The sequence below is a fragment of the Megascapheus bottae genome, chromosome 13 (assembly GCF_031878675.1).
Source record: "Megascapheus bottae isolate mThoBot1 chromosome 13, mThoBot2.hap1, whole genome shotgun sequence".
NCBI lineage: Eukaryota > Metazoa > Chordata > Mammalia > Rodentia > Geomyidae > Megascapheus > Megascapheus bottae.
The window spans coordinates 46,683,702-46,711,184 of record NC_143521.1 but is presented as its reverse complement, the minus strand read 5'-3'; the positions used below and the strand labels follow the sequence as shown (position 1 = coordinate 46,711,184).

Below are 27,483 nucleotides of genomic sequence, written 5' to 3'. Positions count from 1 at the left end.
AAGAATAGGCGAATCCATACTAATACGTATTATTATAATAACCTTATCTCAGTGGTAAAACTGCACAAAAAAATCTGTAAGGACATAGATAATCCAGACAACATTGTAATATTTCACTGAATTGATGTTCATAAAATCAATAATCAGATATCAACGCAGAGCTGAAAATACATGTTCTTTTTTTTTTTTTTTCCAGTCATGGGACTTGCACTCTGGGCCTGGGAGCTGTCCCTGAACTCTTTAGCTCAAAGCTAGTGCTCTACCACTTTGAGCCACAGCACCACTTCCTACATGTTCTTTTAAAGTGCATATGAAATATTCTTTAAAACAGATGTTTGAGCAGCATCTTTGTCCACAACAACAGCAACAAAAGGCAGAAGTAACACTCTCTAGAAAAGTTTCTATAGGGGCTGAGAATGTGACTTAGCAGTAGAGTGCTTGCCTCGCATGCATGAAGCCCTGGTTTGCATTCTTATGTACCAAATAAACAGAAAAAGCAGGAAGTAGCACTGTGTGGCTCAAGAATGCTAGCCTTGAGCAAAAGAAGCCCAAGGATGTTGCCCTGGCCCTGAGTTCAAGCCCCAGTACTGACAAAAACAAAAAACAAAAATGAAAAAAACCAGGTCCAGAGTTCAAGCCCCACAACTGACAAAACAGAAAAAATTCTATATATTTGTAAATTAAACAACACACTAAAAATATGGGTCAAAAATCGTAACAGAGGGCCGGGAGTTTGGCCTAGTGGTTAAAGTGCTTGCCTAGCATGCGCGAAGACCCGGGTTCGATTCTTTGGTACCACATACATAAAAAAAAAGCCAGAAGTGGTGCTGAGGCTCAAGTGGTAGAGCTCTAGCCTTGAGAAAAATCCAAGGACAGTGCTCAGGCCCTGAGCTCAAGCCCAGGACTGGCAAAAAAAAAAAAATCGTAACAGAAATTAAATTTTTTTTCAGCTGCGTGAAAATGAAAACACAATGTATCAAAACAGAAGGCAGCTAAAGCAGTGCAGAGAGGGCAACTCATAGCTTTACATATAATTTTTTTTAAATAGAAAGGGCCTCAATTAATGCAATCTTCTCTAGGCTACAAAAAAAAAAAACACCTCAAACCCCAAATAATAAAGAGCAAAACAGCAGTAAGCTAGGTTGCAGAAAAAGCTAGGTAGGTGAGTGAGGAAAAAAAAGGCAAACACCAGCTACCACACTTAACGATGTCTCACACCTCACACCAACCCTAGCTATTCAGGAGGCTGAGATGGGAGGATCACGGTTAAAGACAGCCAAAGAATGAGAGTCTTTCCGCCAATTATCCACTTCCAGAAGCCTGGAAGCGTCGCTGTGTCTCAACGTGGTATAGAGACAGCCTGAGCAAAAGGGCTCAGGGACAGGGCCGGAGCCCTGAGTTCAAACTAGAAGACTACTTAGCTGAGGGGGGGCACCTGTGAGGAACCCTGAGAGTCAGTCAGGGGAAAACATCCACTTAGCAGTGCTTTTCACCTGCTCTAGGAGTGGATGGCTGCCTCATCCTGCCCCGCCCCGCCCCGGTGACTCCGCCCCCACAGGAGCCCCGCCCACCCCGAATCCCCGCTCCTGGGTCCCCGCCCCCGGCGGCCCGGGTGTTCCGCGCATGCGCTAGCCCAGCCTTAGGGCCAGCCAGGGGAGGGGAGCGGGTGTGGCGAGCGCGCGGGGCGGGCGGCTGGCTGGCCTGTGAGCGTGGTGAGGTGGCGTCGGGGCGGCCCGGCGGCTCCTGTTTAACCCACGATGCGGAGACCCGAACCGTCTACCTGGCCGCTCTGATCTGGTCTCCATGGCGGAGTTCTGCGAGCCGGGCCGGCGGGCATCGGCGGGCGGCCGGGAGGAGGAGGACGACGAGGAGCGGGAGCCGCTGCTACCGCGCATCGCCTGGGCCGGGCCGCGGAGGGGCGCGCCGGGGAGCGCCGTGCGGCAGCTGGAGGCCGCGGGGGACCAGGGCGCGGCAGCAGCCCTCCGCGAGGCGGGCGAGGGGGACTCGCCGGCTCCGCCTGGGGATGCGTCCTGTCGCCTGTCCCGGGACCTTGGGGCGTCGGGGAGCTCGACCACCACCGACTGGGAGCGGAGCCGCCTCGCGTCCTCAGGTGCGACCGGCCGCCTGCCCCGCGCGCGCGTGCGCGGACGCCTGCGCGTCCTGGCGGCGCGCTTGAACTGGGCAGCAAGTCGGGCGGGAAAGGAGCCCCCTCCCCGGGCGGCCCCGCTGGGGGACCCCGGACCCTGCCCCGGGCCTGCAGGCGCCTTTCCAGCTGCAGCCAGCGATTGTCACTGAACTCTAATCTTTCAGCATGCCTTGCCCCCTCCCCCAAATGAATCCAGACACCGGGGGGGAAAAAGTGAATCCAGCCCCGTGACGTAAGTAGTCGACTCAAGTCTGGACTTGAGTTCTGAAAGGAGAATTCTGAAATGACACAGTTTGGAGGACGGCAGAAAAAAAACAACACAAAAATCTACACAACGAGTATCCATTGGCCACTGGGACCCATTTCCACATTTCAGAGCTTTTTTTCCCTACTAAATGTTATTGTGACGTTTGCCTCAAGGGACAGAGGCCGTCGCAGTCTTGCTGGTGTCGCTCTTGCGAAGTTTTTTCTTGAGTTACTTGTGTATTCATTTTCTTAAAAAAAAAAAAGGAAAGAAAAACAAAACTTTCCTTCTAAAGGGCACTGGTTGCCTTTGCCAGAGAAACTTATTGGAACGTCGTTGGAAGTTGGTGGAATGTAGGCATGTTAGTGGCAAGGTTGCTAAAAAGTGAATTTTAGGCTTGTGGGGTGAAGTGAGGTTCATTTGGTGGAAACTGAGTAGACAGATTTCTGGGAGCCCCAGCTGGAGGTGAGCCCAGCTAGTTTGTAGAAATGTTGAGAATCCCTTATTTGTTGGTATTAGATTCAGAGATGTCTTTCTTGGACTAGCTCATGTGGTAGAGCAACAGCTGACCGCATGGACGCTGTTTTTGAAGTATGTGTGACAGTTTAAGAGGGAAAAATATCGCAAGACAAGGTAGATTTTATTAATACTTATATGGGAGTGATTACTTTTCTCCTCCGCTCCCCACCATCCTGTTACAATTTTGTACAAAATAGGTCATTTTAGTTCTAAGCAAACTTCTAGTCAAACATAAATACTCCTAAAGGAGCAGTCTGTAGAAAAGGAGTGTGATGTGACTTTCTGCGCACATTAGTTGAGGGAATGGTTGCCATTCATTGCTACACTTCAGAAAGCAAACCAGGTTGGGACAGGGGCCACATTGAAGTCCCTTCATTGGCATTTTGGACATAGATACATAGAGTCTGGTCTGTAAGCAATTAAGATCCATATGGTTGTCTTGCTGTTTTCTGTCTCAAAGATTTTTAATAGTTTAAAATGCGTTGGTTGTTTAAAAGTGAGATTTTTTTTTAACGGATAGGCAAATAAGATTAAGGCCAGAAGTTAAAGTGAGGATAGAGTATACAGTAGTTACAATGCAAATGGATTGTTAGGGACAGCGCCTACCTTCTTGATGATAATATTTTTGTTGGAGTTTATAGTTTACTAAGATTTTTTTTTACATTTCTTTGATTTTTCTCAACTGCAGGGCATGCTAGTTACCATTGATCCTAGTCTTCGTTGTAAGAATTGAAAATTAACAAAACTGTAATGAATAAAACTCACTGTAATGACTTCATAGAACTTAAGGGTAAGTGGTTTACACAGTGTCAAATACTCAGGAAGTGGTAAAGCCAGAACTAAGCCATGTTCTTCTTTTTCCATGTCCTGACCTTGTCCTGTTTTTTTATACGTCTGTGTTATAAAATGACTGTTACTTCTTGGTTATTTTGTAGACTTTATTTTTAAAAGGATTTAAAAATAGTTTTGAACTATAAAAGCTGCTTGAAATATTTAAAACAGATACCTGGAAAGTTTATGAGTAAACTTTTTGTAGATTTTTAAGTGTAGTTTGAAAAAAATGTCTTTTTTTAGCTGGACAGTGGTGGCTCATGCCTGTAATCCTAGCTACTCTGGCGGCTGAGATCTGAGGATCATGGTTCAAAGTCAACCCAGGCATGAAAGTCTATGAGACTCTTCAATTAATCACCAGAAAACTAAAAGTGGTGCTGTGGCTCAAGTGGTAGAAAGATAGTCTTGAGCTGAAGAGCTCAGGGGCAACACCTAGGCCCAGAGTTAAAGCCCCTCTCCCCCCAAAAAAGTCTTTTTTGTCCTTTGTAAGTTTCTGTGAAGCCACTTTTAATTCCAAGGTATCATTGAAATTAAGTTTAATAACATCATTTATAATGGCCATATGTCTTATTTATATAAACTGGAACTGTATTATTTTAGCCAGTGGAAGAATGTTATCCTTATTTGATTTAATATACTTTTGTTGTTATTAAGGTGTTATACAGAGGAGTTACCATTCTCTAAGTCAGGTAATGAGTACATTTCTTTATTTGGTCAATGTTACACCTTCCTTCACTTTCCCTCCCATCCCTGCCCACAAGTTATATAGGTCATTTTCCACAATGTGAACTGAATAGCATCATTACATTTTTTCACCTTGCCTCCTGTTATCCTTATTTTTTTTTTTTTGCCAGTCTTGGGCTTGGGCTCAGGGTCTGAGCACTTTCTTAAGGCTAGAGCTCTATACCACTTGAGCCTCAGCACCACTTCCAGCTTTTTTCTATGTATGTGATACCAAGGAATCGAACCCGGGTATTCGTGCATGCTAGGCAAGCACTCTACCACTAGGCCAAACTCCCGGCCCCCTATTATCCTTATTTTTAACAAGTCAGTGACAAATTCCAGAAGCAGCATAAACCATAGCATTAGTTGTTAGTTCTTTGTCAAAGTTGCAAGGTTGAAGCATTTCTTTATCTAGTTATCTTAATCAGTGAGTCAGATAGTAATAAAGATGATAATAGCTAATGCTTAGGTAGCAGCTAGATGTCTGGGCATAGTTCTGTGCACATCATAAATATTCATAACTAATCTAATGAAATGAGTACTGTTTTTCATTCTCATTTAAGAAAGCAAGGAGGAGAAAGGGGTTTCTCCAACCCAGTTAATAAAATCTTGAACAAATAGGAGAGGTGTATTTATGTCACAATCATAAATGTACAAACAAGATTAAACTATTTTAAAAAGGAACAAGGGTGAACAGGAGAAATAATGGACTGAGTAAGATGGAGACTGGGATATTAGTAGATAAAAGCACACATTAGCCTTTATAAAGACAGTTCACAAGGGCTGGGAGTTTGGCCTAGTGGTAGAGTGCTGGCCTAGCATGCACGAAGAGCCGGGTTCGATTCCTTGGTACCACATACTTAGAAAAAGCCAGAAGTGGTGCTGAGGCTCAAGTGGTAGAGTTCTAGCCTTGAGAAAGTCCAAGGACAGTGCTCAGACCCTGAGCTTAAGCCCATGACTGGCAATAAAGAAAGAAAGAAAGAAAGGAAGAAAGAAAGACAGTTCACAATTTTACGTTTACTGAATAGAACTAGGCATGGTGAACCTACCTGTAATCCCAGTACTCAAAAGGCTGAGAGGTGGACCAGGCACTGTGTGACATATGCCTGTTATCTTAGCATTCAGGAAGCTGAGAGGCTAAAGAATTGTGAGTACCAGGCCAGCCTGAGCTACTTGGCAAGGACCAAGCCAGCCTGGACAACAAATTGAGATTTAATCTCAAAAAACAAAACAACAAAAGATTACTCAGTAGCTAACATGAGAGAAATTACTTTGTTCATGAAATTAAAGCAAATTAATTATTTGAACCAAAATAGAACCGAGAAAGGATAATCTGTCACACATTCTCTTGGAGAAGTGACTATGTGCTGAACATTAACTTTGTAATAAAAGTGATTTATTCCCTAGGGCTAGTGCTTATGACTTCCCTGAAGCATATTTCACTAAAAGAAATTCTAATAGCTGATGTTAACAGTATTGCTTAATGTTGGTTCAAGACCTTGCCAATCTAATTTAATTTAGGGGAAGATTTAGAAGAAAAGATAGATGTCCCTTATGTCTTGATAATCTACTGTAACTGAGCTTCTGAAGTAAGCAGTGAGGTGTTGGAGTTCATTCCTGAAAAAGTGCTTATAATACAGCCTTGTTTTTCCATTTATTGCAGAGACCCATCATGAAATAATTGAGTACCTGCTGGCTTCCAGCAGAAATTAAGACCTGGAGGAAACAGTGGAGACCTATGGTTGCCAGCCCTAACTCCACATAACTTAGAACAAACAATTCTCACATCTAGGTAGAAAAGAGGCATAAGTATAGAAGCATTGGGATTGAGTCTAGCCCCAGTTTAAGGACAAGACATAATCTGAAAAATAATACTAAAAAAATTCTTCAGATGTGGCTCAAATGGGGCCTGAATTCAAATTCCTGTACCTCCTTTAAGAAACAAACAGTTCTAGAAGACTGTTGTATGTGTTCTCTGAAGGCAAAGCTGAGGCCAGAGACGTGTGGAGCTGTGCCCTAAATGGAGGGAATGGGGTGGGGGTGGGGGTTGCAGGGTTAGCAGGGAAGTGGCCTGAAGGCCAGATAGCTTCAGTGCCCTTGCGGCAAGGATCAGTGCACTCCACTTGTCCACATATACTTTTTTTTCCCCCTAGAAAATATTCAGATTAGTAGGTGAGATTTAATTCTTGAGAGAAAGAGTTTGATTTTTTTCTTTAAAAATGAAAACTTGGATCCGGGCACAGTGGCTCACGCCTGTAATGCCGGAAGCCCCCCAGACCACGTGTCTATGGCTGGAGGTGGAGGGTGGAGGACATGTGGGAAATAGGAATGGTCTTTATGTGTGTGAGGAGCTGTCATTGAACAGAATATGTAGACTTGGTTTGCTCTGTATATGGCATGTTCAGAATAGAGGGCGAAACTGCAGGAGACTTAACTTCGTTCTGGAAAAGAAAGTTTGTGTGCTTGTGTTTCTTTTTAAGCACTCAAGAAGGAACACTGTGTGCTTGTGTTTCTTTTTAAGCACTCTAGACAGAACATTAAAAAGAAGTAGTGATCTCTCTAAAAGTATTTGCACACTAGACCAATGACCACTGCTGGTAATATATCACAGAAGGTTCACTAGTACTGAGAGTAAGGTTCAAATAAATAACTTCAGATTTAATCTGGGCACTGGTGGCTTTCACCTGTAATCCTGGCTACTCAGGAGGCTGAGATCACTGTTTCAAGTCGGCTGGGCAGTAAAGTCTGTGAGACTTGTCTCTCAAAATGGTAGAGCCCTAGCTTTGAGTAAAAGAAGCTCGGGGACAGTGCTCAGGCCCTGAATTCAAGCCCCAGGTTTAGCAAACAAAAGCAAAAGAATCTTCAGATGTGCTCAGTTGTTGAGAGTCTATGAGCCTAGCATTATGTACAGTCCTATAATCCCTGTGCTCAGGAGTAGTTTGGGGCCAGCCTGGGCAATTACTGAGACCCTACCCAAAATCCCTGACCTAGAAGAACTAATTTGACTAATGACAATGGTTACTAGTGCCTGCATTTATTCAGATACATTGTTAAATGTCCTCTCTTCCAAGTCAGCAGGAAAAAGTTCCATCCTTTTTGGAATTTTTCGAGGGATAGATAAGAATGCTCTTCACTATCGTATCAATTGAAGTAACTAAAATACTTGGCTTACTTATTAAGGTAAATATACCTAATAGTTTCTATTTTCAGCTCTAATTTTCAAAACTAAGTATATAAGGGTTTTATTTTTAGTCTGGCACCAATGCACACATCTGTTAGCCTAGTTATTGAGGAAGCTGAGATCTGAGGATCCAGGTTTGGATAAACAAATCTGAGAAACTCTTATTCCAATGAACCAGCAATAACCAGGAAGTGGAGGCGTGACTCCACCATCTTTAAGTGAAAAAGCTAAACAAGAATGTGAGACCTGAGGCTCACGCCTGTAATCCTAGCTACTCAGGAGGCTGAAATCTGAGGATCAAGGTCCAAAGCCAGCCCAGGCACAAAAGGACCTGCGACTCTTATCTCCAGAAAATGGGAAGTGGGGCTTGGCTCAAGCGTAGGGTGGTAGCCTTGAGCAGAAGAGCTCAGGGACAGCGCCCTATGACCCACCCCCCCCCAAAAAAAAATATATATATATATAAGACCCTCAGTTCAAGCCACAACACCCCTTCCCAAAAATGTTTCATTTCTATCTGATTAAGGGAAGTTGATTAGGTTTTGCATTTTCACAGTGCACCTTAAGTATTGAAATACCTTTCAAATGCTAATGTAAATACCTTTTAGTTGGTCTACCTACCTTTTTAATGCTTAATTGTACTTCATTCAGCAAGTGTTTTTTGAGTGCTTATTTTATTCCAGGAATTGTGTAAGTTCCTGGGAGGCCGCAGAGAAAGTAATCCTTGTCTGCTTATTATTCACAGAAAATACCTAAATTAGGCCTTACTTTAGGAGATAAGGGCTAAGTAGAAAAATCAAATGGAGGCTAGCTATTGTGTAAGCTTGTTAGTGGCTATCTGGACTTGAACTTTTTCTTTGAGTAATGTGGGAAAGCCGTAGGCTGTTTGGTACAAAGGCATATTGTGATAGGTCTTGAGTTTGAAGGGATTACCACAGCTTCCTTATTGATTGTAGAGAGGCATAGGTAAAAGGGAGACCCACGGGGAGGAGGCTAGAGTCTCTGAATACTTATAGAGACATCAGAGTTGAGGTTTGAATATTTGTTAAGGTAGAGCCCACATAACTTGCTGGTGGTTTAGAAGAGTAGTACATAGTGTGAGGCTACTGATGAGTCTTAGATTTGGGGTTTAAACAACTAAGATTTTGAGGTTCCAGCAGCAGGACTAGGGCCAGATGAGGCCTTCTGGTGGATGGTAAGGATAAGGAATTGGGTTTGGGGTAGTAATGTTTGAGTGTCTACTAACATCCAAATGCAGATTTTTAGTGCAGTAGCTGGAGCTTGAGAAAAGTCTGGGTGAAACTAGGTAGGAAGAGCAGTATGAATTGGACTGGGGGCATTCCACAGTCATGTAATGGCTCAGTGTTGTGGTCCTGGCACTGGTGGTAATTTTTTCAATTGTTTTTCAAAGTGAAATAGCTAAATCAGAGAGTAGGAGAGGAAGTATGGAGAATTTAGAAAGGGAAATTTATGTTTGGAGTTCAACTGCCCCAACAAAGGCATCGAATGGATGGTTGATTTAACCAGAACTGAGGTTTTCCCAGGTGACTCTGGCAAAGTGGGGAGGGACTTCACCATGATAGGCCACAATTTAAGCTGGCCAGGAAGGGCTGTAGAGGTGAAGCTCCAGGGCACTGTAGTACGGCAACACTTTGCAGGTTCTTGTGGGATGAAAAAGCTTGGACTAAGTACTGGGGGTGCTCCTGTGATCATAGGAGGTGCTTCACATGGCACGTCTGGACAGACTGCAGATGCTGGTAGTCAGAGGCAAAACGAGCCGAAATAGGATCCAGACAGAATCTTTAGTCATCAGAGTTCAAATGACTGTTTCAAAGAAAATGATGGGTTGTCATATTTTTAACAACTAGTAATGAATTTTTTCTCCACATGTCATTATTTGGGACTTACTAGGAAGTAGGGTTGGGATCAGTCTAGGAAATCAAAGCAGCCCATACAATGCTTGATTACTTTTTTTTCCATACTTTAATATCCTAAAGTCACTAATCTAATCCATATTACAGGTCCATGTCTTGTATCATGAGATGGTCTTAATGAAGTTACTTATGCTGTTTCAGAGATGAATTCATTCTTGGATGATCCAGAATTTGCTGAGATTGTACTGAGAGCGGAGCAAGCAATCGAAATTGGAGTTTTTCCAGAAAGAATCACTCAAGGGTCAAGTGGAAGTTACTTTGTAAAGGATCCTAAGAGGGTGAGAATTTCCTAGACCTGGAATATATTGCAAAATTTTGGAAAACATTTTAAATGTGAAATCATTGTGGCTGTCCCAAGATGTCTTCCTTTTAAATCTACATCTTTGCTTCCAAAATAAAGAGCAAGGTTTTTTTTTTACTTTAAATTAGAGAAATAGAGCCAACCATTTTAATTCGTAGTGTGCTGTTCTGATATAATTATATTTGGTTTTAAACACGTTTGCAGTACCTGTATTTACTTCTATATTTGTTAAGCATAAGTTCATAAATCCTCACCACATAGAAGCCTGCTGCCACATTAGCCAAGCACAGTAGAACTTTGATAAACATTAAAACGCTGCCTAACATTTCCAAATACGTAATATTTTTTGAAAGATATGTTTTTCCCTAGGAATATTCTCCCTGCCATTATACCAAGGGTAGAAGACTGGGCTGCTTGAAGTTTGAGGAAATTGCAGTTCACTAAAACAGAATAAAGAAAAATGCAATTCAGAGAGAGAAAAGAGAAGCTGATATGGCACTTTCTTCTTAGCCTAGAAGTTTTCAAAATTTGATGCTTTTCTAAAAGCTTTCTCCATGGTGTATAGCAGCAGTTCTTTTTCACCCAATTTTTTGAGCAAAGATTGAAGTTGATTTTAACAGTGATTTTAAAGCCTAGTACTTGTTTGAGGTGTATATATTTGCAGATGGCTGGGTCCTCATCCTAGATATTCAGCAGGCTGAGACAGGAAGATCACTTGAGCTCACAAGTTGGAGACCTACCTGAGCAACATAGTCAAGCAACATCTCAACAAAAATGAAGGGAGGGAGGGCCAGTAAAACTTTTTTTTTTTTTTTTTTGTTAGTCCTGGGCCTTGAACTCAAGGCCTGGGCACTGTCCCTGAGCTTATTTTGTTCAAGACCAGCCCTCTACCAATTGAGCCACAGCACCACTTCTGGCTTTTTCTGTTTATGTGGTACAGAGGACTTGAACTCAGGACTTCATGCATGCTAGGCAAGCACTCTTCCACTAAGTTACATTCTTAGCCCTGAAAGGTTTTTTTTTAAAAAAGCACAGCAATCTTGGGGCCAGGAACATGGGCTAGTGGTAGAGTGCTCACCTAGCATGCACCAAGACCCGGGTTAGATTCCTTGGTACCACATACATAGAAAATAAACTGAAAGTGGTGCTGTGGCTCTGTAGAACTTTAGCCTTGAGAAAAGCCCAAGGGCAGTGCTCAGGCCCTGAGTTTAAGCCCAGGACTGGCAAAAAAAAAAAAAAAAAAAAAAAAAAGCATAGCTTAGCTCAAGGGTAAGGTGGTAACCTTGAGCTAAAGAGCTCAGGGACACTACCCAGGCCCAGGGATAGGGTGGTAGCCTTGAGCTGAAGAGCTCATGGACAGTGCCCAGGCCAAGTTCAAGACCCATGACCCTCACACAAACACAAACACACACACACACACACACACACACACACACACACACACACGCTGGAAGTTGTGCTGTGTCTCAAGTGGTAGGGCTCTAGTCTTGAGGAAAGCCCAAGGACAGTGCTCAGGCCTTGAGTTAACAGCCCAAGGACTAGCCACAAAATAAATGTTTAAAAAAAAAAAAAAGCACAGTAATCTAAGACAAGAAAATCAGAGGACTGAGGTTTGAAACCAGATGAGGCAGGAAAGTCTGTGAGACTATCATTATGCCAAACACAATACAAAACAACACAACAACAAAAACCCAGAGGTGGAGCTTTGACTCAAGCAGTAAAGCACTATCCTTGAGCAAAAAATCAAGGACAACACCCAGGCCCCAAGTTCAAGCCCCAGGACTGACATTACAAAAAAACTAAAAAGGATTCTTGACTTTCGGTTGCTACTTGACAATAAATATGAAATATGACTGGAAGTAAATGCAAGACTTAAAGCCCCAGGACTGACATAACAAAAAAATTAAAAAGGATTCTTGACTTTCAATTGCTACTTGACAGTAAATGTGAAATATGACTGGAAGTAAATGCAAGACTTGAGGATTGTGGAATGTGGAGGGGGGAAGGAAAATAATAAGATTGTGTTTTGTGGCTTATTGTCCACGCATATATAAAAGCCTACTAAGATCTCTATTCTTTTAGATTGTTTTAAACTTTCATTTTCTTTAAATAGTTAGACAAAAATATTTGTTTCAGCTGGGTGAAGTGGCTCACACCTATAATCTTAGCTACTTAGGAAGCTGAGATCTGAAGATCAAGGTTTAAGACCAACCCGGGTACAAAGGAGCCTGAGACTCTTTTTTTTTTTTTTTTTGCCAGTCCTGGGCTTGAGCTCAGGGCCTGAGCACTGTCCTTGGACTTTCTCAAGGCTAGAGCTCTACCACTTGAGCCTCAGCACCACTTCCGGCTTTTTTCTATGTATGTGGTACCAAGGAATCAAACCCGGGTCTTCATGCATGCTAGGCAAGCACTTTAACCACTAGGCCAAACTTCTGGCCCTGAGCCTGAGACTCTTATCTCCAATTAACCTTTAAAAAATGGGAAGTGGGGGTTGGCTCAAGAGTAGGGCAGTAGCCTTGAGCTGAATAGCTCAGAAACATCGCCCAGGCTGAATTCAAGCCCCATGACCCACAAAAAAAAAAAAAAAAAAAAAAAGGAAAGAAAGAAAAAAAGATGTTTGTTTCAGTTGAACTTGTCACTTTGTGTACAGTGCATCTTGATTTTTTTAAATTTATATTTTTATTATCTTTAAGTAGTTATACAAAGGAATTTCTATTCAACAAATTACTTTATAAATACATCTTGATCTGTGTCACACTATTTAAGACTTTTATTAGCATAGTTGTACAAGGGGGGTTTCCTTATGGCACGTTCATACATGTACACTGTACCACACCAAAGTCATCACCTCTGTCCTCTCTCTGTCTTCCCCTGTTTAAAATATTTTATGTAAGTTTCACTGTTTATCTTCCTCTTCCATACTGGGGCTTGAGCTCAGGGTCTCACTTGGGATTTTTTTGCTTACATCCGGAACTCTACCACTTGCAAGAGCCATGCCTCACTTCTGCCTTTTGCTGGTTAATTGGAAATAAGAATCTACCCTGTCTCCTGAAGCTGGTCCTGAATTGTGATCCTCAGATCTCAACCCTCCTGATGTTTTATTTCTGTGCATGCATGTAACCACATTTACCCTCTCTACTCACCTTCTGCACTGATACCCATCCTCAGCCTGTTTTACTTTCCTATCATTCATTAAGATTTCCACTCTTCCCCTCTATAGAAAACTATTGGTGTGTTTAAGCCCAAATCAGAAGAACCTTATGGTCAACTGAATCCAAAGTGGACCAAATACGTTCATAAGATCTGCTGCCCTTGTTGCTTTGGCAGAGGCTGCCTGCTTCCTAACCAGGGTTACCTTTCTGAAGCTGGTGCCTCCTTGGTGGATGAGAAGCTTCACCTGGGCATTGTCCCTAAAACAAAGGTAACAATATTTGTTTTCAATCCAGCACCTTTCACCTACACCCTGCTGCTCTATAAATACTTGAATTACATCTACCTAAAAGTCATGATAACTAGTTCCTTGTTCCTGCCTCCTATTTCTTGTGAGATCAAATGTGGCTAACAAAAAGCGGGGGCAAGGACTGATATTTAGACATCAGAAAAGTAGCCAGCCGTGGTGATGCATCCTTGTAATCATCCCAACAGAAGGTAGAGGCAGGAGGATCATGAATTTAAGACAAGCCTAGACTACAGAGCAAGATCCTGTCAAATAGAATTAAGGAAAAAAAAAACCAGCAGAAAATGATTTTAGATCTCTATGTAGAGATAAGTAATGTGCCTACAGTAATGCTATTGTTTTATTGTATATATTTTTACCTGAAGCCTTCCTCAAAAGGTTCATTCTTAATTCTACATGGCAAGGCTCTTGCTTGGTTTGTTTTCCTGTACTGAAAACATTTAGGCTGTTTTTATTAAAAAAAAAAAATTCTTTCAGAGAGAAATAATGTCCCTTCAGCAGAGCTTTGTGAAATCCCCTGACCTTTCTGTTTTAACTTCTTTAGGATCTTTATAAGAGTGTTAAGCTTTGCTCATTTATAACACGAGTAGAATTTGGTGGTATATGTGAATAAAAGTACTATATATGATGCATGTTGTAATCACTTTTTTCTAAACTAGGTGGTTTGGCTTGTCAGTGAGACCTTTAACTACAGTGCAATTGACCGTGCAAAATCAAGAGGCAAAAAGTATGCCCTAGAGAAAGTGCCAAAAGTAGGTAGAAAGTTCCATCGGATCGGACTTCCTCCTAAGGTAAGTGACTTTGATGAGCTTTGCTTAGAGGTAGCCAGTAAGTCCTTAGTTCTGGGGAACAGACCTTATTTCCTCTTGTCTGCTGTGGATATAACAGAGAAGGATTACCTTTCTGAAGCTGTTGTCTCTGAACATCTTATAGGAAACAAGCAATTTCAGTACAATCTGAGAATGCTGCAAGTTCAGGGAGCTCTCAGAAGTTAGAAGAGGGATACCTGGACAAAGCTCAGTGTTAGAGCTCTTGTCTGATATGCCACGGCCTTGGGTTTAATCCTGGCCACTGCAGGAAGGGGCAGGAAAAAGAGGTAGGTGGGTAGAGACTGCGTTTGTAGAAGTTGGGAAGATGTCAGTTCTAAAAGGGTTTATGAAATAATGACTAAAAGTCTTATCTAGAATCAAACTTAGGTTCCAATTCCAGCCTCTTAGTTCTGAGACCTCGGGCAGTGAATCGCTGTGCCATCCATTATATAGTAGACCTTGTTTATTACCACTTTTCTAAACCTGAAGGATGACTAGTGGCTATCTAAGCAAGAGTGGATGGGCCAATGGGAAAAGCATTGTAGAATTGTTTAATCCGATTTATGATGGTTTCATTGCTACAGAGGTATCTGTAGAAGAGAATTTGAACCTGACTATGTTTTTGTTTTTGTTGCTGTTTTTAATTGTACTCCAAGAAGGCAGAACTTCCCCCCGCCCCCCTTGACACAACTGTTGGGAGGCTTGGGGACAGTGCTAGGGTTTGAACTCAATGGCTTTATGCTTCCTAAGTAGACTCTCCACTTGTCATTTCCTCATCCCATTTTTCTTCCGGTTGTTTTTTGTTGTTGCTTATGAGGCTTGAACTCTGGACCTGGGCTCTGTCCTTGAGCTCTTCAGCTCAAAGCTAGTGCTCTACCACTTGAGCCACAGCCCACTTCCTTCAGGTTATTTTTCAGATAATCTTGAGGCCTTTTTCCCAGGTAGACCTCGGTATGCAGTTTTCTTACTGATACCTCCCCCATAGCTGAGATTACAGAAGTACTACCACATCTGGCTTGCTTTCTTAAACAGTTGCCTTAACCTACCTCCTTCTTTCCTTCCTCCCTCCCTCCTTCCCTTCCTCCCTCCCTCCCTTCCTTCCCTCCCTCCCCCCTTTCTTTCTTTGTTTCTTCTTTTTGTGGGTCATGGAGCTTGAACTCTGGGCCTGGGTACTATCCCTGAGCCCTACCCCTTGAGTCATAGCCCCACTTCCCATTTTCTAGTGGTTAATTGAAGATAAGAGTCTCACATTCTTTAGTGCCTGGGCTGGCTTTGAACCATGCTCCTCTGATCTCAGCCTCCTGAATAGCTAAGATTACAGGTGTGAGCCACTGCGTACATGTGACTTTTTTTTTCTTTTTGCCCCCATTAGCTGTCACCCAAGATCCCTACATTCAGAGTAGCTGAAATTACAAGTTTAAACCACTGTACCTGACCTAAGGAGGAAGTTGTGGAAATTTTTCTAAAGCCTGTTTTTCCTTGGATGTGCTGAAATAACTGTGGCTGGAGGAAGCTATTCTGTATTTGTGACTGATAGTACATAACTATAAATGCTTAAAAGGAAAACTTTTTTTTTTGCCAGTCCTGGGCTTGAGATCAGGGCCTGAGCACCACTTCTGACTTTTTTCTATATATGTGGTACTGAGGAATTGAACCGGGGTCTTCATGCACACTAAGCAAGCACTTTAACCACTAGGCCAAACTCCCGGCCCCAAGGAAACTTTTTTTTTTTCGCTAGTCTTAGAGCTTAAACTTGGGGCCTGAGCACTGTCCTTAGGCTTTCTCAAGGCTAGCAGTCTACTACTTGAGCCACAGCACCACTTCAGACTTTTTCTGTGTATGTGGTACCAAGGAATGGAACCCACGTCTGCATGCATGCTAGGCAAGCACTCTACCACTAGGCCAAGCTGCCGGCCCCGAAAGGAAACTTTTAATTGTTAAAAAATCTCATGAACCTCAGGGGGGAAAAAACTAAATCCTGTAAGGAATAAATTTTCTTTGTAATAATTTGGTTGTTACATTTGTGAAACACAGTAGATTACTCATTACCTATGTATCATCTGCTCTTGAGATTCATATTTCATCCATAATAATGTTAACTTGTAATTTTTAATAATAGTACCTTTAAAATGGACATACATTCAAGGAAATGACCTTTTCTAAGGTCTCTATAAAAGTTATGATCAATTGACTAGTTTTTAAGAAACTTAGGACATATTTCTTTACTATTTCTAGTCTTTTTGTGTGTGTATGTGTAGACTTTCCAGGACTGGGGCTTGAACTCATGACCTGGGTGCTGTTCTTTAGCTTTTTTGCTCAAGGCTGGCTCTTTACTACTTGAGCCACAGCTCCACTTCCCATCCTGTTGTTTTTTTTTTGTTTTGTTTTGTTTTTAAATAAAATTGATGTTGAAAAGAAGCCTGAAATGTTGTTTCAGGAAGATAAAATAACCAGGAAAACTATATAATTTGGCCTTCACAATTCATTTTGACAAATATTTTTAGAAAGCAGCATTCATGCTGAGAGTTTCACCTTGAGGTCACATACTTCTTCTCTTCTTTAATTATGCTAAAATACTTCAGTGTTCCTTCAGAATGTAGAGAACATTTTATATTTGCTATGTATTCTTGTGATTATTTTAAAAGTTGTGTATAAAAATAGTTCTGTTGATAAATGTGGCTTATTTATATTAGTGTTAACTTACTGTGTTGATGTAACATTTTATGTCAGTACTGCTGAGAAACTTTAAAACATTTTAACCCCTTTGTTCTTGTACTTTCTTTTCTAACTGTAGTTCTTAAAATTATAGATTGGTTCCTTTCAGTTATTTGTTGAAGGTTACAAGGAGGCTGAATATTGGCTTAGGAAATTTGAAGCTGATCCTTTGCCTGAGAATATTAGAAAACAATTTCAGTCACAATTTGAAAGATTAGTTATTTTGGATTACATCATCAGAAATACAGGTATTGAAGTTCTCTCATTTGTTCATCCACTCTTTGTTAGTTTTCAAACTGAATTCTTGTTATTGAAATCAAAGTCATGCAATTTTGATACACAAGCCTTCTTCCTTTCCCTGTCTTGGAAAACACCTGTGGTACTGATTTTCCAAGCCTAAATTAATCCTGTACTAGGAACTTGTGTCATAGCAGGCTCTTCCCAGGCCACCAAGATCAGTTCTGTCCCCTTGGGGTAGAGGACCATAGAAGCAGATACTGGAAATGGAATGTTGAAGCTAGGTGATAACTCATGCCTATAATCCTAGCTACTCAAGAGGTTGAGATCTGAGGGTCACATTTCAAAGCCATCCCTGGTAGAGAAGTTAGTAAGACTCTTTATCTCCCATCAACCAGTAAAAAAGCAGACTTGAAGGCCTAGCTCAAGTGATAAAAACTCTAGCCTTAAGCAAAAACCCAAGTGGAAATATTCAAGGCCCTGAGTTCAAACCCTACTATTGGCACAAAAGAAAAAAGAAATGAAATGAAATGTTGAAACTTGATTGGGTAAAATATGCTTAATCTTTCTTTGGGCATAACATATCTGGTAGTGTGATTTATAAGACATCAGACTTTGTTTGACAGTCCAGAGCTGTGATTCATTAGTCTCTCTAGACAGCATTGGATCTTTTAAGACCTGGGACCAGATTTGTGTTCAAGAGCCTCCAACTATTTCTGGTGTACTGTAAAGTTTGATAAGTTCTCAATTAGAATTTTCTTACCTGTTATATTAGCTTTGGAAAAAGCATAATTTTCTGGATTGACCTTTGCTAACATGGTTAATATTGGGTTAATATTAAAAGTTAAAATTTAGGTTAATATTATGATTGGAGTGCTCTATGCTGACAGTAGGTGAACTTGCTTGGCAATTGGCCTGACAAAATGAGCAGTTGGCATTGATTTTGGTAATCTGCTCGCACAGTTAATACCCTTATAGGGAGCCAGTGAAGATTAAATGAGTTAGCACACGTGAAACATTTATAATATCTGCCCAGAGAGAGCAATAAATACTAACTTAAATTTATACTTTTAAAATTTGTCATAAATCAGTACCAATGTAGCAAACCCAGGTACAGAAAATAAAGACTCTCAAAAATAAGGAGGTAAACCACACAAGATAAAATAATGGCATTTGCTGGGAAGTGGATGAAACTAGAGCAAATCATGTTAAATGAGATAAGCCAAGACCAAAGGTACAAAAGGCACATGGACTCCTTGATATGTGACTCAACACTAGTGTACTCAAGGTCATTGACATGAACTTGGAGATATAAATATAACTATATAGACAAATCTATGATAGGTTTTTATATTCTGTAGACATATTGATATATCGATTGATATGTAGCTATGACACACAAACTCTCAGCTTAATTTTAATTTTGTTCTTAAATTTATGTGCCAATGATTGCAAATAGATTCCATTCTTGAATACTTGTTTGTTAAACTTGTCATTTGAAATATGATATAAAAAAATCAACATTAATAAAGTCTTTTAGTAAAAAAAAAATGAGATGAGTGAGGTATTGATATTTCACACTGTGATCCTAGCTGTGCAGGAGACTGAGATCTGAGGATTATGGCTCAAAGCCAGCCCAGACTTGAAAGTTCAAGTAATTTCCAAAACTAGAAGTAGAGCTCAAGTGATAGAGTGCCAGCCTTTAGCAAAAAAAAAAAAAGCTCAGGGACAGTGACCATCCCCCTAGCTTAAGCCCCAGGACTGGCACCAAAAAAAAAAAAAAAATACTAATAATAACAATAAAGATGACTAGATCTTTCCCCTTGATAGTGTACTATAATATCCAGAAATATAATTCATAGATTTTTTTTGTTTCTTTTTAAAAGACAGGGGAAATGACAACTGGTTAGTCAGATATGAAAAGGAGAAATGCGGAAAAGAAAACGGGCAGGTAAGGAAATTTTCATTAACCAAGTAAAATGGAATAAAATTTTCCATAGTGAAGTTTTTGCTCATCATGTCCTCCGTGTAGATGTTGGTCTCTTAGCCTCATTGTCTTCCTCATTGTCCTTGTTCACACTGCATGTCTACCTTCCATTTTACCATCTCCATCAGCTTTCTTCTCAGTTTGTATTAGGCAGTTCTCTCAGAGTTTAGCTGAGAGAACTTGACCTTGCTTTTATGTGAAGACGGCTTCTGGCATTCTGGGTGACATATTTACATATTATTAATTCAGCTTCTTCTGAATATTTTTGGTATCAAATAAAGCAGTATTGCCTAATACAATGGAAGATGTGTTTGTTTCATTTGTGAGTCAGCTCTATTAAACAAACAAAAAACAACAAAAGAGTATTTCTCCTTTTTTATTAAATTTAATTTTACTGTAAGGGTGATGTACAGAGAGGTTAGTTACATATGTAAGGTGGTGAGTACATTTCTTGTTGGATGTTGTTACCACCTCTACTTCTACTCCTTTTTTTGTTGTTGTTGTTGGTAATGGCATGTGAACTCTGGGCCTGGGTGCTATCCTTGAGCTCTTCAGCTCAAAGCTGCTGCCCTACCCCTTGAGCCACAGTGCCACTTCCGTTTTTTTTTCCCTAGTGTTTAATTGGAGAGGAGAATCTCACTGACTTTAGTGCTTTAGTGCCCAGGTTGGCTTTGAATCAAGATCCTCAGATCTCAGCCTCCCGAGCAGTTAGGATTACAGACATAAGCCACTGTGCCCTTACTTCTACTTCTTACTTCTCCTTTTTGTTTTTTCTGGTGGGTCATGGGACTTGAACTCTAGGCCTGGGCACTGCCCCTGAGCTCCTCAGCTCAAGGCTACAGCCCTACCTCTGGGCCTGGGTGTTTTCCTTGAGCTCTTCAGCTCAAGGCTACTATCCTACCCATTGAGCCAGAGCCCTATTTCCTAGGTTTCTAGTGATTAATTGGAGATAAGAGTCTCACGTTCTTTAGTGCCGGGCTAGCTTTGAACCTTGATCCTTAGGTCTCATCCTACTGAGTAGCTAAGATTACAGACGTGAACCACCGCACCCGGCTCAATAAAATCTTTTAATTTAAAAATAAAGTAATAATGATAGAAAACTATAAATGTTGAATGTAGCAATGAATCATCTAAGATAATATATTTTAAAATCATAGTATTTTCAAGCTTTACAGAGAAGGAAAAATGATATTGCTGAGGCAATCATGGGGCTTGAACTCAATGCTGGGGTACTGTCCCTGAACTCTTTTGCTCAAAGCTAGCCATAGTGCCACTTCTGGTTTTCTGATGGTTAATTGGAGATAAGAGTCTCACAAACTTTCAAACTTCCCTGCCCTAGCTGACCTTGAACTAAGATCCCCAAATCTCAGCCTCCTGACTAGCTAGGATTGCAGACCAGTGCTGACCAGTGCTCAGCCATGAGTCAGTTTTTTGTTTAAAAAGAGTTGTTTGGGCTGGGAGTTTGGCCTAGTGGTAGAGTGCTTGCCCAGCATGCATGAAGACCCAGGTTCGATTCCTCAGTACCACATACGTAGCAAAAAGCCAGAAGTGGTGCTGTGGCTCAAGTGGTAGAGCCCTAGCCTTGAGAAAATCCAGGGACAATGCTCAAGCCCTGAGCCCAAGCCCAGGACTGACAAAGAAAAAAAAAAGAGTTCTGTTTGTTTAGATAGCCTTCTCCTTTCCTGGGTGAAAACTTTCATTTTTATGAGTTTTGGAGAGAGTATATATCCTTACACCTCAGAAATTATTCAAAATAATTTGTCCTTGATGATAATTTATATAGATTCTTTTATCAACAGACATTTTTCTCCTCTTTAGGAAGCAAACTGGATTGATGATAAAGAGCTGCTTATTAAAATAGCTGCAATTGATAATGGTCTTGCATTTCCTTTTAAACATCCTGATGAATGGAGGGCATGTGAGTATTTAGAACCTTCTATGCTGTAATTACTCCTGTTCCCAATGGAAAGGGAACAGAAGTTACAGACTCTAAAATAGCAGAAGAGAGCTAATTGAGCACCATCCATTATTCAGTATTGCTCAGTTCAATATTGCACATGGAAATCAGGAATTACTGTGTATTGTTTGCTTAATTTTGAATGATTGTGTTTCGTTTGATTTTTGCCCTCCTATCAGCCTTGGCCAATGCATTTGGTAAATTAAAGGTTTTGTTTGTTTTTTGGTACTGATATTGGGGAATGAACTTGGCCTAGGGCACTATTTTGTTCAGGTTAGCTCTCCACCTCTTGAACCACACCTTCACTTCTAAGTTGTTTTGTGGGGCAGGGAGGAACATATGGTTAATTGAAGATAAGAGTCTAATAGACTTTGTTACATAGACTGCCTTCAAACTGTAGCTCTCAGATCTCAGGCTCCTGAGTAATTAGGGTTACAAGCCTCAATCACCTGAGCCAGCTTGTATGTTTGTAATTTTTTTCCATATATTTTTTTGTTTTAATTAATGGAAGGGTTACATGGTATTTGCCAGATAGATGGTGCATTAATTCCCATACATTGATACCCTTTCACATGTCTTGGTCCCCATTTCCCTCCCCCCCACCCTCACCCCTCATCTTGTTTTCCCCCGTTCCCCATCCAATTATGTTTGTAATTTTTAAAGTATATGTAACATAAAATTGCCTATGTTAATGTTTTGGTAGAGCTGAATGCTCATGTTTAGGATTGTATTCACTTACAAATTTAGTGAGCAGTGTTTTGCTGTGGCTGATAATAGATATGAAATTGGCTCAAGATGTAGAAAATATACAGCAAGCCTTAAGAAATCAACTTAATGAAAGAAAAGGTTTATTTTGGTTTACATTGTCAGAGATTTCCATTTGTATTACCTATCCTGTTGCTTTAGAGCTATGGCAACACAGTATGGCATATTAGCTGCTCAGCTATTACAACTAGGAAGTGCAGGAAAAAGACAGTAAAATACAAAGGCCCATTGGCCCCGTCACATGCATGCCAGCATTGACATAGCATCCTTCCATTAGGCCCCACCTTCTATAAGTTCCACTTACAGAGCCTGGGAGATATGCCTTTAATGCATATCTCTGTGGGGACAGAAGGCATGAAAGAACCACATTGTAACTCTGAATGCTGAGTAGGCACATAATTTCCTCTGAATATTACTTTGGCTATACCACAGATGCAATGATACCATTCTCTTGTTCCATTTTTCATATTCATATTTTCTGATTTTCTTTTTTTTTTTCAGTACTAGGAATTGAGCTCAGGAACCTCATGTTTGAAAGTTGAGTGTTCTGCCCTTTGAGCATGCCCCCAAGCTTCTTTCTGATAGGAGTAATTTAGAAAGTGTTTTATTTGATTTTAAAAGTTAAATGCAGGTGAATCATGCCTATAATCCTAACTATTCAGGAGGTTGAGATCTGAGAATTATGGCTAAAAGCCAGCCTGGGCAGGAAAGCCCATGAAACTTTTTATTTTCTATTAATCCCCTATTCCCCCCCCCCCACACAAAGGAAGTGTGGCTTACTGCAGTAGAAGGCAGACTTCATTGAAGGGATTAAGGGATAGTGCCTAGGCTTTAAATTCAAGTCCCACTATTGCCTTCCCCACTCCCAAAAAACATCTAAAGTAGTTGTTCTCTTTAAACTGTGTTTGTTGGCATTAAGTGTCCATTATTCCTATTTTTTCAGCATATTACAGTTTAATCTGTGAATGTGGCCTGTGTCCATTGTTTTATAGTTTGTTAGAATTTTTTGGTGATTTTTTTTTTTTTTTTTTTTTTTTGGTCATGGGGCTTGAACTTTGGGCCTGGGCACTGTCTCTGAGCTCTTTAGCTCAAGGCTATAGCTCTACCACTTGAGCCACAGCACCACTTCTGATTTTCTGATAGTTAATTGGAGATGAGATAGGATAGCTTATCCTAAGCTTTAATTCATCTGCTTTTTTTTGGGGGGGGGGCAGTCCTGGGGCTTGTACTTAGGACCTAGGCATTGTCTTTGAGCTTTCTCAAGGCTACCATTTGAGCCACAGCACCACTTGCAGTTTTTTTCTATGTATGTGGTACCAAGGAATGGAACCCAAGGCTTCATCCATGCTAAGCAAACACTTTACCACTATGCCATGCTTTTGGCCCCTAATCCATCTACTTTAGAACTTCAGTTGTTGCTGAGGATACAGGCACATACCACCACATCCTGTACCTTCTGTGAATATGGAGTTCCAAGGACTTTTCTGCCTGGGCTGCATTTACTTACACCATGATCCTCCTAATCTCAGCCTCTTATGTAACAGGGGGTGACAGGTTTGTGTTATGGGTTGAGAATGAGTCTTGAGAACTTTTCTACCCAGGCTGGCCTTGAACTATGATCCTCTGCAATGTTCTCATTCACAGCTTCCTTGATAGTGACCGATTTTATCAGTTGCTTCTTGCTTTTTGTGTGTGTGCGGGGGTGGGGGGAGATAATGTTATTTTCCAGGATTTTACCTGTCTAGTAATTTTTTGTTTTTAATCAAATATACCTTATTTCTCTGGATATTTTTTGCTTTTCTTATTTTGTCTGTTGTAATATGGCAGTACCTCCTTGCTTTTTGTTTCCTGATATTATTCTATACTTCTATATAAAAAAAATTTTTTTGTGCCGGTCCTGGGGCTTGAACTCAGGGTCTCAGCACTGTCCCTGGGCTCTCTCAAGGCTAGCACTCTACCACCTGAGCCACAGGGCCTCTTCCAGCTTTTTCTATGTATGTGGTACTGAGGAATCAAACCTAAGTCTTTGTGCTTGCTAGGCAATCATGCTACCACTAGGCCATGCTCCTGGCTCCTATGCTTCTATTTTTAACCTCCATAATTTTCTTTAAAACAACATCTAACTGAATTTGTCAAGCCCAATCTGAGTCTTTTAAAAGGTGTCTCTATAGTTTAAGTCTCAATAAAGTATAGAAATGTTTGAGCTTATTCTGCTATTTTTACTCAGTTCCACTTACTGTGAATTTTAATTTGTTCTTTTTTGCTTTTCCTGTCTTTGGAAGCGATATGACATATTGCTTCCAATTTATATTTCCCTAAAATCATTTGGAGCTTGTATGAAAATTGCACTTTAAAAAGTTTTAAATCCAAGTTGCCTATAGGATACCTGGGAATTTTTACCAAATATACAGTTGGAAATTAAGGATCTAGCGCTAAAAGAGAATGTGGTATTTACATGGTTGTCTTGGAAGCAGAAGCTATGGTGCTATTTGCTATCACCCAGGAAACTCAAGGAGAATAAACATGGTAGCCTAATACCATGCCAGGAACACAAGTACTCTATAAACATGCCATGAATGCTTAATGAGGGAAAGAAGAATGCAGGGAACAATGACATTGAAAGGGGAAGGAAAAGGCAGCACAAGAGAGGAGCAGCTCACAGGACAGAAGGTGAATTTTGGAGAGAGTTGTTGCCAAGCCACAAGTGGAGGGAATTTCATACAGGAACTAAAAGACACAGTGCTCACTGAAGGGCTGGTAAATAGTGTGGGGACTACAAATGGGCCATGGGAGGTTCTGGGGAGCTTAGAGAAACAAGTGGATAGGGGAAGTAAAAGTTGAAGGGCTAGGGATTCGAAGTTGAGGTGAATAAAGGATGACAACTTTCCTTTATAAAATTGCTCAGGGAAAGGCAGAAAGGAAACTGGACCAGGAGTGGGAAATGTATGGTCCATGGGCTGTTATATAAGGCTTTCAAAATTATTTGGTACATGACAGAACTGACACATGCTTCTTATTGACTCTCCATGACCATGTGCCTATATGGGTAAGTTGAGATGTCCTATAATGATGCTCTAAGTATCTAGTAGTCATGGGCAAAAAAAAAAAAAAGTTTCTCAACTCTTCAAAGAGATGTGGGCCAGAAGAAGTGCTTTGTTCAGGATGTATGGCCTAGCTCCCCCTGCATGCAAAAGGGTAAATAGAAGAGAAAAGATAAGGAATTGTTTCAAGGGCACATTTCTTCAAGACTTTCTGAGTAATAGAATTCACTCAACTGGGATTCTGGAATCTGCCTATATACTGTCTCTAGAAGATTTCACTATTGTACAAATTGTTCTCATTTTAGTAAATGTGAATTTTATGGTGCCTCTAGGGGAGAACAAGAATTAGCTCAGCAATGAAGTTTTCTTTTAAGATTTGAACACAGGGCCTCATATATGCTAGATAAGTGCTTGACATCCATAGCCCACTACAATGATTTTTTTTTTTAAATCTGGTTATAGGGCTTGAATTTAGGACCTGGATGTTGTCCCTGAGCTCTTTGGTCAAGGCTGGCACTCTACCACTTCTAGTTTTGGAATAGTTAATTGGAGATAAGAGTCTCACAGGGACTTTTCTGTCCAGGCTGGCTTCAACTGTGATTCTTAGATCTCAGCTTCCAGAATACCTAGGATTACAGGTGTGAGCCACTGGCATCTGGCAGCCATGATCCTTTATCTCTTAAAGCCACCAACTTATAAAAACTCTAGAACATCTTCAGTTCCTAAGGATGTTGCTGTGTTACAGGGAGCCTCATCCATGGCATTCAGCCTGGGGCTTGAAGAAGTGACAGGTACCCATCAGCCTTTAAACTCAAAACCAAAGAGACTAAAGTACCGTTTCCAGGAAAGGGCAATTTGACATAGATTTATTATCAAGATCTTATTCTTTACCAGCTACCATTCAGAAACAACCAGTTCTTCCTGTGCTTTATCAATCTGAATTGGAACCTGAGTTGAGTAATTTCAGGTGCAAAGGATAGTTTATCGTCATCTGATAACTTCTTTCACTTTTGGGGGGGCTGCCTGAGGATTAGTAGAAAAACAAAACAAAACAAGATAAATGTGACCCTATATATATTTACCATTTTCTGCCCTTGATTAAGAGAATGTGTTCTGGTTTGTTTGGTCTTTTCTATTAGATCCGTTTTACTGGGCTTGGCTTCCTCAAGCCAAAGTTCCTTTTTCTGAAGAAATAAGAAACTTGATTCTGCCCTATATTTCTGACATGAACTTTGTGCAAGATTTGTGTGAAGATCTTTATGAACTTTTTAAGGTAAATAAGTATCACACTTGGAAGGGTCATTTGCTTGTTTATTTTTGTTTTGTGGTGCAAAGGATTAAATTGAGGGCTTTGTGCTCCCTAAGGAAGCACTTGGCCCCTAAGCTGCACCAACTCCAGCATTAAATTTTGAATAGGCCTCATGTACTGTAGATCAGACTGCCACTTGTAAACAACTGGGTGTTTATACAATAATAAGCATTTCTCACACTTATAGAGGCTAACAGTTCAAGTTCTCTGTCGTCTTTGTATAAAGGCAAATCCCATTATGAGAGGTCTACCTTCATGACCTTACATCCTGAAGACCTCATGTTTAACTACCATAACATTGGCAATGAGATTTTAACACATGAATTTCAGATACTCAAGTATTCAGTTAATAAAAAGGCACCAAGCTGGGTGTGGTGGCTCACACCTATTATCCTAGCTACTCAGGAGGCTGAGGATCTGAGGATCTGAGGATCAAAGCATCAAAGCCAGCCCAGGCACAAAAGGACCTGAGACTCTTATCTCCAGTTAACCTCTAGAAAACAGGAAATGGGGCTTGGCTCAAGGGTAGGACCGTAGCCTAGAGCTGAAGAGCTCAGGGACAGCACCCAGGCTGAATTCAAGCCCCGTGGACCCCCCCCCCCAAATAATGAAAAAGCACCAAGCCAACCTAAAACTTACAACCCAACAGCACTATTTTATCTTTTTTTTTTTTTCTAGTTGGTCATGGAGCTGGAGCTTGGGACCTAGGTGCTGTCCCTGAGCTCTTCTTGTTCAAGGCTAGTGCTCTACCACTTTGAGCCACAGCACCACTTCTCGTTTTCTGGTGGTTAATTGGAGATGAGTCTTATGAAGACTTTCCTGCCCAGTCTGACTTTGAACTACCAGCCTTGGATCTCAGCCTCCTAAATAGCTAGGATTGCAGGCATGAGCCACCAGCATCTGGCTTGTTTTTATCATTTTACTTTGATGAAATTAATGCTTTAAAAAAATGGGGGGGGGTCAAGTTCATTGCCTAAATGGAGAATGTACTTGTCTGTCTTATAGTAACAATTTAATTCTGATAGCCTACTCTCCTGCATTCAAACAAATAAAAATAAAGCACTTTGTACTGTCTACATACTGCTTTTTAAAATGTTAAGTTTTGAATGAATTTTTTTTTGTGCCAGTCCTGGGGCTTTAACACAAGGCTTGGGCACTGTCCCTCACCTTCTTTTGCTCAAGGCTAGCACTCTACCACCTGAGCCACAGCCCCAATTCTGGTTTTTTCTGTTTATGTAGTACTCAAGAATGAAACCCAGGGCTTCATGGATGCTAGACAAATACTCTACCACTAGGCCACATTCCCAGCCCCTCAAAATGAAGTCTTTTA

At 40.9% G+C, this 27,483-nt stretch overlaps 1 protein-coding gene and 1 long non-coding RNA gene across 5 annotated transcripts in view; one reads left to right on the top strand and one right to left on the bottom strand.

Moving 5' to 3' along the window:
• Positions 1-1,693: 1,693 nt before the first annotated feature.
• Pi4k2b (phosphatidylinositol 4-kinase type 2 beta) overlaps positions 1,694-27,483 on the top strand; it is a 39,276-nt gene continuing 13,486 nt past the window's right edge. For 2 of the 3 annotated variants that reach the window (XR_016537409.1, XM_090343753.1), the window contains exons 1-8: positions 1,694-2,110; positions 9,717-9,853; positions 13,097-13,297; positions 13,993-14,124; positions 16,952-17,105; positions 18,981-19,045; positions 20,900-20,999; positions 25,984-26,117. Coding sequence is in view for 2 of the 3 variants with exons in the window: in XM_090343753.1 (XP_090199879.1) it covers positions 1,804-2,110; positions 9,717-9,853; positions 13,097-13,297; positions 13,993-14,124; positions 16,952-17,105; positions 18,981-19,045; positions 20,900-20,999; positions 25,984-26,117 (1,230 nt within the window). In the remaining variant the exon portion in view is untranslated. Of the gene's footprint in view, positions 2,111-8,237; positions 9,186-9,716; positions 9,854-13,096; positions 13,298-13,992; positions 14,125-16,951; positions 17,106-18,980; positions 19,046-20,899; positions 21,000-25,983; positions 26,118-27,483 lie in introns of those variants that run through there. The other variant, XM_090343754.1, reaches the window with a different exon arrangement.
• Positions 9,785-14,458, bottom strand: LOC150055917 (uncharacterized). 2 transcript variants are annotated; one of them, XR_016537414.1, is made up of 3 exons: positions 14,233-14,458; positions 13,232-13,286; positions 9,785-9,870 (listed from the first exon to the last, which is right to left on the bottom strand). It is a non-coding gene; the product is annotated as an uncharacterized LOC150055917 (long non-coding RNA). The 2 variants fall into 2 exon arrangements; XR_016537413.1 differs by lacking the exon at positions 9,785-9,870 and adding an exon at positions 12,632-12,747.